This window comes from Colletotrichum truncatum, assembly GCF_014235925.2.
Source record: "Colletotrichum truncatum strain CMES1059 chromosome Unknown Contig_0002, whole genome shotgun sequence".
Classification (NCBI taxonomy): domain Eukaryota; kingdom Fungi; phylum Ascomycota; class Sordariomycetes; order Glomerellales; family Glomerellaceae; genus Colletotrichum; species Colletotrichum truncatum.
The window spans coordinates 2,086,940-2,104,179 of NW_027222399.1; the positions used below are offsets into that span (position 1 = coordinate 2,086,940).

General features: G+C 51.1%; 7 protein-coding genes across 7 annotated transcripts; 4 read left to right on the top strand and 3 right to left on the bottom strand.

Moving 5' to 3' along the window:
* Positions 1–136: 136 nt before the first annotated feature.
* CTRU02_203525 (uncharacterized protein) lies at positions 137–940 on the bottom strand (the record flags this gene model as incomplete). The annotated part of the gene is made up of 2 exons (XM_036724151.1): positions 137–756; positions 838–940. The coding sequence occupies 2 exons, from the start codon at positions 938–940 to the stop codon at positions 137–139; spliced, it is 723 nt and encodes a 240-aa protein (XP_036584265.1).
* A 541-nt stretch (positions 941–1,481) lies between these two features.
* Positions 1,482–2,216, top strand: CTRU02_203526 (cytochrome oxidase assembly; the record flags this gene model as incomplete). Its single annotated transcript, XM_036724152.1, has 2 exons — positions 1,482–1,647; positions 1,723–2,216. 2 exons carry the CDS (start codon positions 1,482–1,484, stop codon positions 2,214–2,216), a joined length of 660 nt encoding a protein of 219 aa, XP_036584266.1.
* A 232-nt stretch (positions 2,217–2,448) lies between these two features.
* Positions 2,449–3,480, bottom strand: CTRU02_203527 (mitochondrial 54S ribosomal protein uL3m; the record flags this gene model as incomplete). Its single annotated transcript, XM_036724153.2, has 1 exon — positions 2,449–3,480. One exon carries the CDS (start codon positions 3,478–3,480, stop codon positions 2,449–2,451), a length of 1,032 nt encoding a protein of 343 aa, XP_036584267.2.
* Positions 3,481–3,748: 268 nt separating this feature from the next.
* Positions 3,749–4,254, top strand: CTRU02_203528 (mitochondrial carrier protein; the record flags this gene model as incomplete). Its single annotated transcript, XM_036724154.1, has 2 exons — positions 3,749–4,065; positions 4,134–4,254. The coding sequence occupies 2 exons, from the start codon at positions 3,749–3,751 to the stop codon at positions 4,252–4,254; spliced, it is 438 nt and encodes a 145-aa protein (XP_036584268.1).
* Positions 4,255–6,450: 2,196 nt separating this feature from the next.
* Positions 6,451–7,700, top strand: CTRU02_203529 (mitochondrial carrier protein; the record flags this gene model as incomplete). Its single annotated transcript, XM_036724155.1, has 4 exons — positions 6,451–6,724; positions 6,807–7,229; positions 7,282–7,434; positions 7,486–7,700. 4 exons carry the CDS (start codon positions 6,451–6,453, stop codon positions 7,698–7,700), a joined length of 1,065 nt encoding a protein of 354 aa, XP_036584269.1.
* Positions 7,701–8,726: 1,026 nt separating this feature from the next.
* On the top strand, positions 8,727–11,484 carry CTRU02_203530 (uncharacterized protein; the record flags this gene model as incomplete). The annotated part of the gene is made up of 5 exons (XM_036724157.1): positions 8,727–8,939; positions 9,003–9,119; positions 9,181–9,447; positions 9,504–11,248; positions 11,307–11,484. The coding sequence occupies 5 exons, from the start codon at positions 8,727–8,729 to the stop codon at positions 11,482–11,484; spliced, it is 2,520 nt and encodes an 839-aa protein (XP_036584270.1).
* A 713-nt stretch (positions 11,485–12,197) lies between these two features.
* CTRU02_203531 (snf7 family protein) lies at positions 12,198–13,048 on the bottom strand (the record flags this gene model as incomplete). Its single annotated transcript, XM_036724156.1, has 3 exons — positions 12,198–12,419; positions 12,504–12,867; positions 13,011–13,048. The coding sequence occupies 3 exons, from the start codon at positions 13,046–13,048 to the stop codon at positions 12,198–12,200; spliced, it is 624 nt and encodes a 207-aa protein (XP_036584271.1).
* Between the last annotated feature and the right edge of the window lie 4,192 nt (positions 13,049–17,240).

The window sequence follows — 17,240 nt, forward strand, 5'->3', positions numbered from 1 at the left end:
AACTTGCGGACTTTGCCCTGAACCACAATTCCCAGTCCAATTCCAGCTGCCCGATCCTTTTTCGCCAAGTACATACAGGTCATCATTCTGGCATTAGTCGTAAAGATCCATCATCTTTCATCGCATCGTAGTCTGATCATGCACCCTTGTAATCGTACTTGAGAGCGCCCAACTCCTTTTCGGGATCCACACTGCCCATGACCACTTTTGCGATGAGGATTACAACGTACACCATTGCAGGGAGGTTTCCCAACCCCACATGTCCAAAGGTGTCTCTCACCCCAGACTTTGTCACCATACCCGTCAATACAAGCATCACGCACAACCCCAAGTTGAGGTAAGGAAGGTAAAGTTCCAAGGGTGACTTGTGCTCTTGGTTGAAGGAGAAGGAACTCCGCCTAGGACGGCGTTGTGACGACGAGGGGCCAGCCACGGTGTGGTACTGTGAGGAAGCTCCAGAGACGGAGGAGACAGAAGACTCGAGAGAGGATGACGGGCTGGTGTACGGCGTCTTGGGGCGCGACCAAGTGTCGATGAAGGCGATACCCGTCTGTCCCGGAGGTAGGGTGTGAAGAAGGTAGGCCGTCGATAGGAGCGAGGTGATGGAAAGGAGAGACGTCATCAGCGACGTCAGGCGGAGGAGGGAGATTAGGTAGGGAATCGTCGTGAAGATGGGAAGGGCGAGGAGGAAGGTGCGAAATTGAGCATTTCGGGCGGCGTTTTCTTCGGCCAGCTGTTGGATGAGATTATCTTGTTCTACGAGGGATGAACGTCAGTGACGGAGGCTCCCATAGTGAAGTAAAACTAGTCGTTGAAGAGTGGCATGTGGCATGTTACCTTCTTCGTCTATCGCTTCGGGTTGCGAATCGGCCGAATCTTCGTCTGTGGGATAATGGAATGTGCGTCGCAGGCGGGCGGCCGCGCCTCTTGGTTCTGCCATGGCTATCCTATTTGCGACAGTGCAGCGAATTATGACATAGAATCAGAGAGCCGATATAAAACTACTGGTGCGTTGCGCGGGTTGATTGTGTTGTATTTTGGTACAAGAGTTGATATGGTGGGATTTTAGGCGACAAGGTAGATAGAGCTTGGAGGGGTGTGGGAAACGTTATACAAATACGGAGCTCTAATGGGCATGAAGCGTTAAGCAAATAGGACTAGGTGGGAGAGCGCAATGACAACCCAGCCTTATGACGCCAGGTGCATGTGAGCATGGTGGCACGGGCTGCGATTGCAAAATGATTGGCCAGAGCTCAGCGAGGCTTTGGGCTTCCGCTGTAATAATTTTTGGAAGGGCCCTGTGCACCACAGGATCCTCCCGGGATTTTTTGGAGCTTGGCCCGCCCGCCGAGGCCGACTGAACTTCATGACCTGATCGGAGTATTCCGAGTTTTCGTCACGAACAACTACGAGCCTCTCACCACACACCAATAACGACACTTTTTTCAGACTGGAAGTCTGTCTGTGATTGCTTGCTGAGTATGCTCTCGAGGACAGTCACCAGGAGGCTCGCCTCCTCACTGAGGAACACCGTTGCTCGCCAACAGCCACAACTGAGAAACCAGACACAACGGAGATGGGCGACTGCGGCGCCGAAGCCGGGCTCAGGGCCGTTAATGGAGCGCCGAGCTGACCGAGAACTTCCGGGTAAACTTTTCCTCCTCTCTTCCCTTATATGGTATGTAGGAGGCAATTGGCTGACATGCGCGCTGCAAACATCAGACATCAACCAAATCACCTTCCGCTGGTACCGCTCTCTCCCCATCTTTGCGGCCGCCATCGTCATCTCGAGCGTCGCAATCTTCAACTACCAAAAATCATCGTCGCCCGTCATTGCCTCGACGATGTACGCCCTACGTACCTCACCCAAGGCCCGCGAGGTGCTGGGAGACGAGGTTTACTTCAAACACCAGATCCCTTGGATCTCGGGAGAGATGAACCAGCTGCACGGCCGCATTGACGTTAGCTTCAGTGTCAAGGGCACCAAGGGCGAGGCGGTGATGAAGTTCACGAGCTTCCGAACCTCGCACAAGGGACTGTTCGAGACCACCGAGTGGAGCTTGGAGACGCCCGACGGCCGCAAGATCGACCTGCTCGATGGCGCGGATCCCTTCCGTGGCATTGTGGGTGGTGGCGCTGATGACTTCGACGATGACTTTGATGAGCAGCCTGCGTCGGCGGCTACGAGAGGTTTCAGACAGACGAGCTTTAAATAAGGGAACGTCTTGGTATTCACAGCATGGTGGTTAAATCAACAGAAAGATGCAAGCAGCAAAGGGGGCTGGGTCAGACGATTTCAAAAGCATATGTTGCGTGCATAGGTGGTAGTCATCGGTTGGGATTTGGGCGACTAGAGCCCTTTAGTTATGCGCCTCTCGTAGGGCTGTAAATGTACAACATGTATAGTACACGGACTCGTAAACAACAACGGCAAAAGGGAAAGATATTCTATACAAGCCCCGCCGCTTCTCTCCTCTGCTTCTTCAGCTCCAAGTGCCTCTCCCTAGCCTCCTGCAATCTCGCCTCAGCGTCCTGGTTGGATTCCAACAGCTCCTTTAACTTCTCCTGGCGGTACGGGAGCGCAGGCGCCTTCCTCTTCTTCGCGTCCTGCAGCTGTACGACACACCCCTTGGGGCCTGCAACAGCGCCCTTGACGAGCACGACACCGAGCTCGTTGTCCACCTTCAGGACCGTCAGGTTCTGGACCGTAACCCGCTCGTTGCCCATTCGCCCGGGCATCTTCTTGCCGGGCAAAACTCTAGAACCGGAGCCCTGCGAGGGACCGGTGGTACCGATGGTACGATGGTTCTTGGAGTTACCGTGCGACGCCTCCTGACCCGCGAAGCCGTGGCGCTTCATACCACCGGCGAAGCCCATACCACGGCTGTTGGAGCGAACATCGACATATTGGCCCGTCTGGAACCAGTCTGGGAACAGCTGCACACCGACAGGCAAAAGACCCTCCTCAGAGCGGACCTTGAACTCGGCAAGGTGGCGCTTGGGCGCGATGCCCTTGGCCTCGTAGTAGCCCAGCAGCGGCCTCTCGACGTTGCGTGGTTCCTTGGATCCCAGCCCAACCTGAACAGCCCAGTAGCCGTTGTTCTTGCGCGTTTTGGTGGCGACAACCTGGACCTGATCGAGCTGAAGGACGGTGCAGGGGACGCGCTTCTTGCCGTAGTAGATGGCCGTCATGCCCTTCTTGAGGGCGAGGACGCCAGTGCGGAGGGGGGTGGTGGCCTCGCGGCGGGCAAGGGCGGCAGCGGGGCCGGTCGTGAGGGCGGGAAGGCCGGATGTAGGCTGATTGAAGCGGCCGGGCTTGCTGCGAGGAGGCGCGGTCGACCAGCCATACTTTACACCTCGCTTCGCGGTGAAAGGGAGTAGATGGAGACGCGGGCCGGCGAGGACTGCGGAGGCATTGGGTATCGTCGTCGGTCCGGTGCGGAGGAGCTGAAGACAGCTCGGGGGTAGTCGGGGTGCCATGGTGATGGCGGTGGTGTGGACGGTGGGAGGCGTGGGTTGAGGTGTTGACGCTCTGCTGTTCGTGAGATGGAATTTTTTGGGTGAGGTCGGACCAGAGTGCATGGGAGGTGGAAATCTTGAAGTGGTCCGTGCACATAGGGATCTATCAATGGGGTGAGCTCTCGGGAGCTTCAACCAAGGTCTTTCTTTTCACTTGACTACCTGCTGGGCAACTCGCTCTTCGCAATTTGTTCCTTTATAAATAAGATTTCAATTCAAAAGCCACAGTATGGGTCAAATGTCAAAAGCCGACATCTTACTTTGGTACAGATGTCTGTACCGCAGTGCTCTTCGGGCCGTTCAGTTTTCGGTGCCGGCGCGCTACATTGTTCGTGACCAACTGAGGGCGGCATTCCGCTCGGAAAGCGAAGTCCTGGACAAACATGTGGCACAGAGGACGAATTGGTTTCTTCAGTCGGCGGCAAAAGAGAGAGGACTCGAGCACAAGATTCTCAAGAATCTTGTCCAAGCAGCGAAGCAGCGGAACCAGAAGAAATCCTGGAAGACCGACTATCGCAAAGGGATTGAGCTGCAGGGGAAGCCGCTGTGAGTGTCTTTCTGGCTTTATCCTCCGGTGCTACGAGGTGATCCATTGCTAACTGGTCGACTTTTAGAGCTCAAGCAACCAAGGACTTTGACGCTACCGCTCACCATCATTTTGACATGACGTTGGCCATGTTGAACAAGTCAATGGGGCTGGGCTTGCGGTGCGGTCCAACTTCTGGTAAAAGGTGAATACTTCGGATTGAAGCTTCACCTTTGAATCCTAGAAGATTTACGTGGTCTTCTTATTTACTCCTCATCACAGCAAAGGGGATATCCTCCTCAGTTCTAGTTGTCTCTGAGGTTCTGGAAGAATGCTGCCGGGCAGCCAGCCAGATTGAGTTGTCACTGCAAAATGGAGTCTTTTGGCACGGTGGCATTGATGAAATTTCAATGCATCGCCCAGGAAGGATCACCAGACCAGGCTATCAAGAAACAAGGCTTGTAGTGATCTTGTTGCTGTGCTAGGTCCCAGAGACGGCGAGACAAACGAGAACACGAGGCGTTGGGCGGAGATGCAGCAACTTTCAATATCCGGAAGTAACCTATTGGAGGGACCGCCTCCCTCGCGAAGAGATCGCTGGTGTGACTTTACAGCTCGGGCGATCTGCAGGCGCGTGGGGTCAGCAAGCCAAACGGCCCGCATATGGTTGGTCAGCCATGTCTGCGAGATGGCGGCGGCTGCCCTTTTGGAGCCATCGACAGGCTTTCTTCGTCATGGAGGGTAATGTAAGGGCAAGAAAGGGATGGACGGTTAAGGTTGGGATTGGGGTGGTGAAAATTTGGCGCAACGAGGCAAACTTTTTGGTGGTTGCATTGTAGCTGTATAATTTGTTGCCGAACCGCTGCTGGCGCCAGTCAAGTGCTGATTATCGCTGTTACTGACTTGATCCTATCTCGTATCATTGCATGAGTTCCTGGTGGGAGTCACCCGGAGGCCAAAGACGGCATATTTTGGGTGTGAGGAGGGATGCACGAGATTGGCAAAGCACATGTAATCAGGGCTGCGGTTCGCTGTTGGAGACTATGACGTTATCTCACATAGGAGTATTGCGTCCCCAAAGGTTGGGAAGAGAGTGACTTTGATGATGAGTATAATCACAGCATGTATATGCTAATACTACAAACATACAAATAGAACTGGAGCTGAGGAATTGAGGCGAACCCCCGTGTCGGAGCCAAGAATCTCGGCCGTCGTGCCGTGTCGGAACCTCTGGCCGGAGACGAGATGCTGAAGCTGAAGTGGTGCTGAAGTGGTTCTGTCTCTGTTACGAGTTTTGCCAGAAAACACGGATACATACTAAAATAAAGACCCTCGTCAGCTGTTATTCCGGGAGCGAAACCAAAACACAATGGCTCCGTGAAACCGCCGGCCTGTTTTGCTGTCGTAAGGTAGTCGGCCGAGCCTCCGTTTGAAGATGTGCGATGCATGTCCTCAAAACAGCGTCAATGAGCCCACTTAGAATGTACCGTACCATTCCTCTCGTCGTAGTCTCTATGCTGCCCTAGCTTGTGATGGTGGGCCGCCAGCTGTGTCACAGTCCAGTGAGGGGGGCTAACCTCTCTCATGCTAGCGGCCGCAATCGGGATAGCGAATGACAGGCACAGCATTTGTTGGAGATCCAATGGGGCCCTGAACTCCGTTTGTGGTGGGTACTCTCTACCCTGCCATTACTGTACGTGCTCTCCTGCGGTACAGTGTACAATGTATGCCCATCGTCACCACCAGTTACAATTAGAGATACCAATCAGGTGCTGTTTACTGGACGATAGGCGGGGTCCCAAGGGGGCCTCCCAGGTGCATCTTTCCGCACAACGAAAAACGCCTGGTCCTTGGGGCTGGACGCTTCGCACCTTACCTCGCGGCGCCCTCAGTGGAGTTTAGTACCTCCAACTGTCCCAGCGCGGTATCGGTACCTCGCACTCCACGAGGGCCTCGCAGCTAAGGCACGGGAAGCCGCTGGTGCTAGGTACATGAACCTTGCCTTCCCACGTCGTGGATTCATTCCACTGCCGACCCCGCAGTCCAAGGTGCTTAAGGATAGAAGGTAGTTCACGCCGTCACTCGTCTTTCCCTTCTTCTTTGCTTTCAACTTAACCCACAAAGATCGCATGGTAGCGAGCACAACAACAGCATTTTCCGGGGGTTCAGCCTTCGATTCCCCAGGTCACCTGAAAAGATCTTGCTTTCTACTCTCCAACCACGACCTCGTTTCTCATCCAACAACTTTCTAATTCTTAATCCTCGTCGACGGCCGCTTCCACTGACTGCGGTCTGGATGGACCTACCCCAGCTGGCACCGTGCTGTATCGCGACCGCGCCGAGGACCCTGATCTCTTTCGAGATCACTGTCTAAAGGCGCTGTCACACCGCCATTGCTGGAAAGCATGCCCGCGACAGAAGTCGAATATCATCCAAGACACCATGTTCCGGCCCGCCAACCGACTGCGATCATGCCTCGAGCTCAAGAAGAGCGTCCGCAGAGGCTGGTCAAGCGATACCGCACAGAGATCGCCGCTAGCACCTCTAGCATGTTCTCAACCGTTGTCGCCTTTCCCCTCGATAGCGTGAAAACGCGAATGCAAACCTACAGATATGAAGGGTTCCTCGACTGCGTGAGGCACACCTACCGCACCGAGAAGCTGAGAGGCTTCTTTCGGGGTATGCGCTCCCTTGCACCACAATGCAACTCCTACCCCCCTCATCTTGACTCAGTTCTGACCTTTCCTCCCCCTCTCATTAGGCGTCTTCGCTCCAATGGCCAGCGTCACTCTTGTGCGAACCATTTCCTTTTCGATCTATCAACGCGCCAAGTACACGTACTCTGGCTGGATTAAGCAAACCTGCGGGTTCGACGTTCTGCAACACGTTGGCAAAAAGGGCACTTATCCAAACCTATACTCCGTCGCCTGCTTTGGAGCCGCCGGGGCCACTGCTGGCTCTTGTATCACGCTTCTTGCCTGTCCCTTCGAATTGACCAAACTTAGCGCCCAGGTGTCTGTTTTACTGTCTGACCAGAAAAAGCTTGCCGAGGCCAATTGCCAGGCAACCAATGGTCACCAGGTTGCGGCCAGTTATCAAAACAAAGGCACCTTCAAAACAATGTCCAACATCATTCGTCATCGGGGTGCTTTGGGGCTCTACACTGGCTTCAACTTGCACTTGTGTAAGTCTGCCCAGGCGTACAACCCCGCCCATCCCTTAGCTAACCAATTTAGTACGAGATACTCTGGGAACTGCCATTTATTTCATGGTGTATGAGAGCGGCAAGCAGCTCGGAACCACGTTTGGCGGCGATCATCCCACTACTAACAAACTGGCGGTTGTCGTTTCAGGAGGACTATGCGGGATAGTGTCCTGGGCAATGATATGTAAGGGCTCATGACGTCTTTCTTGTTCACATGGTACTAATACTCTATCAGATCCAATCGACTCGGCGAAGAGTATCTACCAACGTAACTCTCTCTTGTACTCAAAGGGACAAACAGTCGAGCCGCCTCCGAAGATTGAGTTCTTCAAGAAACAGATGTATCGCGGCTTGGGAGTTTCCATGGGACGGTCATGCGCTGTAAATGCGCTCTTTTTCTCTGCTTTTGAATTCATGAAGAAGCACGTCAATTCGCTGGATGACAACTAAGGAGTTATGTAATTTACGAAACAGATGCCAACAAACGTATCGGAAACATGGACGGCGGCGTTTTTTGGCTCAATGCATAGGATTCCAAAATCCTGGCATACCTAACTTGTAAGAAACTATGGAACAAATGTACGAACAAAACTTAGTTCGTAGATTGGACTTTGAATGCAAACAAACAGTAATTCTCAACATGACGCACTTAGCAAGTGACTACTTGTTCATGCTTTTTGCCATAATGGTCTTATGGAAGCAGACAGTCTGTAAGGCAGTGATCATTACGTCTTGAAGCCCTTTAAGGTTTGCAGTTGAAACAACCTCGGGTTACCCCAGTCCCAAACATGAAGGAGTTCGGACTACACCTGGAATTTGATGAGGAAAGTTCCCTTGGCTGCTTACGCTCTTTGGTCGGTGTACGTTGCAACCAAATGTTGGCACCTGCATCCCACGTCATTCGCCCGATGAGCCCCGTGCACACCGCCCCGCCACTATCGTCACGTGGTGATACGACGATTTCGAAGCGAACTCCCAAAGTTGCGACCCGACCTCGTTGGGCGTTTTCGTCCTTCCGGAACAACTGATCTCGCAGCCCTGGCCTCGTGTCTTATGCACTTCGAACATCCAAGCATTGCATCGCCTGCACTGCACCTTCCTCCTTCAAGTGCACGCAGCTCTTGCCGGACTTGGTTGACGAATCGTACATTCAAATCTCCGCAACCCGGACGTTTGATTCCTTTCTTCTCTACGTGATTTACTGTTGTTTCTTTGACGCAGCGAGTGCCACTTGCTAACGTCGTCACCTCTGGGACAAGGTGCTTGCCATTCAGAGGCGCTTGCGCTTGCGCTCGCTCTCACTCAGCGTTGACGTTTTGGACTTGACCTTCGCTCTCTGGCTCTAGTGCAAGCTATCGATCGTCGCCCTCACTAACTGTCGATCCTGTTCATCTTTTTTCTTTCCCGTTTCGGGCAGTTTTAGAGGTTTGATCCTCGAACACCATGGTAAGCTGATAGCAAGAGAGATAATCAGACATGGGGAGAGAGAAGAGAAACCTGCCTGGCGCTGCCACGGCAAAGGACCGCCACAAACGTGCTGCCAAGGTCAGCAAAGCGATAGATCGCAGCGAACCCCTGCCGCCAGGACTCGTTGCCGCAAAGCCCATGAACACGGTTACGAAATCGAAACACCAGTCGTATTTCGAGTTCATTGAGAACAAAGACAAAAAGAAACCCTTGCTATTCGAGGTACGCTAGATGTTGGAGACCTCTCTTGACGGTCACCGTTTCACTGACTTGGTGTGATTGTAGATTACGCCAAACCGAACGCCGCCACCAGGAATGAAATATATTCCAATAGGAAATCCTGAACTGACGGAGAGGTGCAAAGAGATTTCAAGAGAACTAGGCGCATCTGTCTACATTGTGGTGAGGCTGCTTCATTCACATCCAAAAACAAACAAACACAGGCTTACAAGGTGGTACACAGACGTTTGCGAAGAAGGACGCCTCCGAGTTGTCCCAACAAATACATCGGGTTGGCCACCACATCCGCGAATACATCGTAGAACAGGCGATGCATGAACTAGGACAGGATACCTTTTACGAACCTACGACCACAGGACCGAACGAAGTCGAGGAAATTCCCCGCTCGCAGACAGAAATTAATAGACAGGCAGACGCTGCTTTGCGAGAGCTCTTTCCTCGTATTCCAAATACGGATAGACAACAGATCATCGATCATGCTTTTAAGAAGGTTTGTGGAAGCTTGCCAACTGCGCGAATGCTTGCGATGCTTATGAATGACTACAGGGGAAACAGTTCAATGGCGAGCTGGTTGTGGGATTGCAGCAGGAGTTGTCCCTATCTCGCCGTGTACAACTTGCCGTCCTTGCCCATATTCGACACAACCACACGAGATACGATGAGCTCCTTAGAGAGACGTCCTGGCACAATGCCAGAAGAGCAACAGAGCAGCTTTGCCTAGACATCCTCGTCAAGTGGCGAGGCGATGACGAAAATGGTCGGAACCAGCTTGACGAAATTCTTCGTGAGGTCGTTGTTCTTTCCGATGATTCTGACGATGAAGATTCGGGCGAGGAACCTGATTCTGACTCATCGGCTGTGCTCACTGACAGGTCTACCAATGCAGCCAGAGTGCAGGCGCCAGCCGTACGTCAAGACCGGACTGACGGTAGTCGTTTCTCGACAGCGGTGCCGTCCCGCCCTGGATCCCCGAAGCCGCTTGCAACTCCTGGAAACCAGAAGAAGGTTAGCAAGAAGCAGCGGAAACGTGCCAAGCACCGTGAGCGCAACTTCAGCCGATATGAGGCTGCCCGCAACGCTGCATGGGACAGTGCCATGAAGCGCCAGCATCAGGTACCCAATCAGCCAGGTGCGGCAGGTGATTCCGTCAGTCACGGAACATACCCACAAAGCCAGCCCGTCGTGTTTATGGAGGGTAGAGCCCCCGTGACTGACCTTGGCCCTTCACATCCACAGAGGCCTGCCCCTGGGCCATTCGTTAGCAACAACCTCCATGAGGCCAGGACGCGCGGGGATCGTTCCTTTGCTGCGCCGCCATTGCGTTCTCATAATTTTTCTTCTGGTTCTACAATGCAAAAGGTAATTGAATCTAGCAGTGCTCCGCGCCCTAGCACCATGGTTCCAAAGGGACGCCCAAGTCACCATTTGCAGGACTTCTTGCACCCCTCCATTGAATCTAAGTCCCCTGAAGCTGGTCGGCCCCCATCGCGCTATCGTCGCCCACTGGTGGAGTATTCGGACCTCGCAGATGACGAGCCTTGTTCTCAAGTGCAGTCACAACCTCGTGGCCCAATTGCACGAGAGGAAGACCGGTATTTGCCCCGTCAGATAAGCCAAGGCTATTCAAATCACACCCGTTCTTTTCCTATTGGTCATGAACTGTCGAGAGCACCTGCCGCTTCATACTACAATGCTCCACAGGACACAATTCGGCAGCCAGCTTACCAGGTTCCACCTCAGAGTGATCCTTTGTTGCGCAGAAACGAGGCCCATTTGGGGGCGAGAGGCAACCCCATTATGATTGAGGAGCAGCGTGTTCACCCCCAAGCTGTTGTTCTCGGTTCTGGAGAGATTGTTAGGGATAGGTTTGGTCCCGACGTGGAGATCCTTCCTGTTCGTCGTCCTGCCCGTGACGTTGGCCCAACTCCAGAACGTCAGCCCTTCGCCCTCGATGAGGGGTTCATCCGCTTGAGAGAGGATCGCCCCCCAGAACCGCGAGACGGTCTGCGAGAAGAGGGTTTCCTTAGAATTAGAGAGCATCCTGACAGCATACCTCGGCGTTCAATTCCTGTGGCAATTGAGAGGACGTCATATGATGACTTCCGGTCCACCTTAGACCCGTTCCGGTACCAGCCGGCCCCGGGATCTGAACAAGCCATCTACGTGAGGCGTGCCGAACCGGAGCCTTTGTCTGATTTTACATATCCAGCACCTGGCGCCCGCCGTGCGGAGAGAGTGATGGGCGAAAGGCTTATTCAACGCGATGTCCCGCCGCCTGTGTATGGCGGAGCGTAAGTTATTTGGTAACTAGATTTCCTTCGTCACGTACTGATTACAATACCGCTTTAGGCCCCACGAGCCCTATCCATCCCATCAACCGCAGGGAGCATATGGTGTCCCCGTATATCGACATGCCAGACCGGCAGTACGGGTTGAAGAACCCCAGAGGCTCGACAGATACCCACCACCTCCGCCCAGCCAGCCACGCTGGCCGCGTGCAAGCGACGACATTATTGTCCTTGAATGAGTAATAATGATTACGACTGCATTTTTTATCGCAATACTGTACATATTCAAAGAGATATGGCGGAAACTTCATGGTTCAACCAGGAACCAATAGCATCCGAGGCGTTCACAGGAATTACAAGTTGTCTTCTGATGAAGCTTTTTTTTTTTCAACCTTCACATGGGTTGGGGCATTGAAGGTTGAGTTTCATATTATAGAGCCTAGTTTTGTAGTGGTACTAGAGCCAGCCGGAAGACGTAGAGTTGGATTATGTTTTGATACCCACATGGAAGGACAATTAGGACTGCTCGCAAGCAGTGTCGAGCGGAGGACAAGCATCATTAAGAGGTCGCTGCCGAGTTACCGGGCCCATTGATAACTTCAAAATACCAATCAAACCCACTGATGCTCAGAAATACCAATAACTGTGTGTCAAACGTTTCATAATTGTGTTTTGGCTAGTACCCATTATGCCCTCAAAATCAACTACTAGCCGCCACCACCAACAATGCGGCGCTTTGCACAAGGCAACAGTACAGAAGATGACGTGACAAAGTAAAAAAGAAAATATCCTAACCGCCTTTTCTAGTGTCATATCGCTGCGCGTAATGATAGGTAGGTAAACATGAGCGTGCTCGAACTCCATGGAAATGCAACCGGCCGATGAATGCTTGAAACTCCTCAAAACAAAGGCGCCTCGTCATTGGACAAATAAAAGAAGCGGAAAAATGTCGTCATGATGCCAGCATCGCCTGTCTCGTCCTAACAGGCTGCTGGGCTTCTGGCTCTTCGGGCAACACCGGTTCCGTGTCTGGCACAGTGGGCAGCTTGTGTTGCTTCGGCGGGTTGCGGATCGCTTCCTCCGCGGCGACGCTGGCCTCGAGAGCTGCCAGCTCATCCTCGACTTCCTCCTCATCCTGATTCGAAATGCGGCCACCAAGCATATCACTAACTTCCTGCGCATGGGAAACAAGCATTAGCGGTCAGTGTCACTTGGCAATATTCGCCCCATTTCCTCAGGGGCCAAAGGCGCACTGTACCTTTTGGTAAGCGATTGCATCAGCCGTCTCGCCCATAAGCTTCTCAACGTGCTCGATTCCGCCCATCTCGGCGTGTATCTCCTTCAAGACCTTGGTACCCTGCTGCAGGCCGAACACGACATCCTTCTGGATCATGGCAAACTCGACCGAGGAGGTGAGCTTTTCGAGCTGCTCGAGCTGCGCATCGGTTTTTTGTAGCAACGATTCTTGATATTTTTTCCGGCGGAGAGCGAGAAGTGCGCGGGGCTTGTCGCCCTTTGCGAGCATCTGCTTTGCGACAGCGGTCTCCTTATCGGTGAGGACGGTGATCCGGCGCTGGTACTGGTGGAGCTTGTCGCGTTGGAGCTTCAAGTCGAGGATGGCCCTGCGAGGATGCGCGTTAGCGGGATGGAATCTTGAACCAGCGGACGAGATAGAGCAGATGGAGATCCGCAGCGGGTATGCGACCTTGCGCGGCGGGTGTTGAAATGTGGTCGGTATTGGCCGTGAGGGACAAAGAAGACTCACTTGTCCTGGGCGGTGACTTTACTGGCATTGCCGCCCATGTTGAGGGATTCCAAAGGGGGAAGTGTTGAAATGGTGGGACTTTTGCGATTTTTCTATGGAGTTCTATGTACGATGACGGGCAAGGTCGGCAGAAAAGAAGGTGTTTGTTGATGTGTCAGGGGGACGGATGTAGTCAGTGGTCGGGCGGCGGTCGGTGGATGATGGTGGTGGTCTCGTGCCGGTTTCGAGGCGCAATGCTGCGACGGGCGTGCGAAGAGCGGCGGCGGGATGGCTTACTGGGGAATTGGGGGGACCGACCGCTGAGGAATGGGAATGTTCGTCATTGCCCCGTGTGCCAGGTGGGGCATTGCGCTATCGATAAGATAAGGACATTGGAATTAGGAGCAAGACGGGTTAGTGAGTACCGAGGTACATGTCGAGGGGCTAAACAAACTCAATGTCTTGCCATGTTGAAGTTACGGCCACATGCCTTGTTACCAAAGACCAGGCAGGCCTTTAAGCTCTGCAAGTTTGTTTTATGCAACTATCTGTAGCTCTGATATTGTTCTTTCTCGAGTGGAAATTGTTTAATGATTGTGGAACCCTTCGAGTGTTATCTAAACCGACACACTGACTGGGTCGGTCGTGTTAGTTCGCAGCGAATGCAACGACCCGACAACTGGCCAAAATGTACAATACTTATCGCACAACTGATAAAACACAAAGAACCTCTGAACACGTTAAATCGAGTTTTTTCATAGGTAAGATTCGATTTCTAGAGCAATGGTCGTCAAAAGCTGAAGTAACAAGTCTTGCTAGCATGTGATTGTGGTCAATTGGAGTCCTTGGGCTTGCGAAGGACATGTAAAGCTGTACCAGGTAGTAATAAGACATATATAGGAACCTGAAGGGGAACAAACTGACTTTTATATAGGTCAGGTCTTCCATGTATGACCAAAGATCCCGGAAGTGAGTGTTGAAACGGATGTGCCAACAACAGTCTGTGTGAAACGTGCAATTGGAGTAAAGTCCGCTCTGGTCCGAATGGGGTGGGCTGAATATTTTGAGCTTTTATATAATTACCACAGAAATATCAGTAGTACCATATCCATCATTTTCAATGACCTCAACTTCCATCTGCTGACGAGATAAAACGCCCATCGATAAAACATACCTGTCGCACATAAATACTCGGAGACGGTTCCGAGTCATCACTGTGTATGGCGGCCATGATCAACCGAGTCTATTATATGGGTATAAACAATCAATAGGTGCTCACTAGCTATACTTTTAGTCTACCTCTTATAGGAACAGCCGACAAAGCTGTCGTATCGAGGAAACTATTTCAGCTCATTTAACGCATCACAGGAGACATATATGGCAGCTCGCTTTCAAATCGACCTGCGTTATTTCCAAAGAGTTCCAAATGAATGGCATTAACTCTCTGTCTCCTAAAAATTCTTCTCTCCATATACTTCTACTGCCGTACTATTAGACCGCACCGGTGCCTCCTTTCATGGCGGTGTCCCTGGAACCATGGATCTTCATTTTATCTTTGGATTCTGCTCAGTTCAACGAAATTCCGAGGGGTTGCTTTCGCTGTAGGTATTAGAAAGATCTTTAATTGTTCTATGGGCGCCATATTCTACAATCATTCGAGTGGTCGTGGTAGGGTAATGAGTTTCCTTCATGAGGGATGCCATAAAAACACAGTGCGTCAACTCGTACGGTTGGTGATACTCGGATCAAATACATTCAAACTTGCCAAACCATCAGTCACCTGTTCAATGATCATATAGGTAAGCCGAGAGCAGTTATCTTTGGCTCTTTAAGCCTTAGCTTTTGATAGAAGAGTTGAGCAAGTCATACCACATCTCGTATGTATCAACACACACTCGGGAGAGTCAGCTTTGGCCCATAATAACATATACCACTGCAGGACATGGCTTCAATTGCTCAAGAGCCTTATTGCTGTTACGGTGATAAGTCGTCTGTTAATCCGTTATGTGACTATGTGGGCATTGTTACTCTTGGCTGCGAGTTACCAAAGCAATTGGCCTGTCAACGTCTCCAACGTGCTCCGTTGATGCAAAAATAGGCGATCTGTGTCCACCACTAGTAGTATTTAGATAAACTCTAGATATTTTGGTTGAGTGCTGAAGGATAATTATTAGGAGTGGCCTCAGACGAGTGAGGTATTGTGTTTCCGTGTCTTTTGCTGTACCATATACCACGAGCTGATGCCTGTAGGTTAAGGGTACGAAAAATGTGTGAATAGTGTGAACAAGAAGAACTATCTTTATCAATATACTTCGAGGCTCAACCCAGCCTGCTGTCTCATGAATAGTTAGATAACGATCTTCTAACAAGAGCTGAAATTGTCGAGCTAAACATGTTGCTAATGTCCCTTCGACGAGAACCCTTCCCGATGGTTGTTTTGGCCCTCTCTGTTTTTTTTTTCTTCCAGATGTTTAGCTGTAAAGACAGAACTAATATTGTCAAGTATATGATAAGAAGCCATAGTGGTACTGCATGAGCGAATGTAACCGCCATGATATTGCCATTTCGCCAGCGAAGATGTGCTAGTGTTACCCATACATGTGTAATGAGGCCTGGGTTCAGAAACAAGACATCTGACATCCCTCATGAATTAATCTGTGCGCATTGAGGATATGGAGATGGATGTCCCGGAGTTGGAGCCCGGTAGAGAGAAAGACTGGGAAAGCAAACCAGAGTCAATGGCTAGATGTTTGGGTGACTTCATAGAACATTGCCAGAAGGACCAACATAAGACGAGACAAAAGGTTGTTAAATTCAGTGTTGATTTATTATCTTCCCAGGTGTCTGATCTGCCGTTGGTACCACTTGAAATTGTCTTGGCATCTTACCGTGGCTTCTCATAAGATATCTACTTGGTGATTTGAACCTATGTATCCTTCGTATATGCTCATCGTTTGAGACGCGTATGGACCATTCACTCCAATTTCAGTACCTCTGGTGTGCTGGACATCAAATGGCCGCCAACGCAATGCCTACTCGTGAATAGCGTCAATATCCAGCCGCTTATATGGCTTAGTACACGAGGGCCCGAAGGTGCACCAGATGTTGCAAGTATAATATACTTCGATTTATACAAAGTAAATACTACTCATCCAGGAGTAGTCAGTTTCTATTCATTTTAAGCTGAAGACCCCGAAGAGCGCCCAATTAGGCTTCAAGGCACCCCTAACGTTTACAATAGTCTACTGTGCCCAGGCTACTCCTGCCAAATCTTAGGATTTCACATTGCCAAACGTCTTTGTTTCTTGATGCTGGCTTTTGTTGCCCTGAATGCAGATAGCAAAGTCTTCTCGAAGCCCAAGCTACAGTTGGTGTATCGACATAGCTTGCTGGGCACTTTCTACACGCCCAAATTCGATATACCGGGCACCTTCCAAGGTAGCTCTCCAAACAGTGAATAATTCCAAGGCACCAACGTCAATGAGCCCGAGTAATCGCGAGGCAAGAATCACCATGCAAGTTTCAAACCTTCGTCACCGCTATTGCGGGTTTAACCAAATCTATCCAGCATAGTGCCCCCCCCCCCCCCCCCCCTTGATTTTACTAAGGACATTGTATTCCGATAATCACAATCTGAAAAACAAATGAGGCCTGACTCGCAAGATCCTCTCATCCAACTGATAACTTCCGTTCCCTGCCAATGCATGATTTCTAAAGGATTCATCTCCATTTCAAGATTTCCAGGGACATTCTACTCTCACTCCTCCGCCCACAGAAACTTTTTGGGATTTCTACAATCACACCGCAACCTTGAAGCACCTGAGAAACTCTTGGTACTGTGGAACTTTTGACGAAGAGGATCTCTCTATACGTGTACACCATGAACTTTTGTTGCCACCCATTACGACGAGGAAGAAAAGGGTTAGATGACTTTGCAAAAGGACAAATGATGACGATAGAAAGGCCAAACATCGAATACTGATTGACCGTGGCGCGATAGGCTTCAGATGGCCGTAAATGAAACACAGAAGTACAAAATCTACTCAGACCTGGCAACGGCGTGGTCGCATAGCAGGATCAATATGTCCCGTCATCCAACATCATACTCTATCTACAAACATCACAGCAACATGGTTATTCACACCATTAGAATCGACTCAGGCAACATGGATCTTGTGGATCTTGGTGCCTTACTTCTATTGATTTTGAATACTCTTTCTATTTTGAATAAGTAAAATCTCGCTTGGTGGA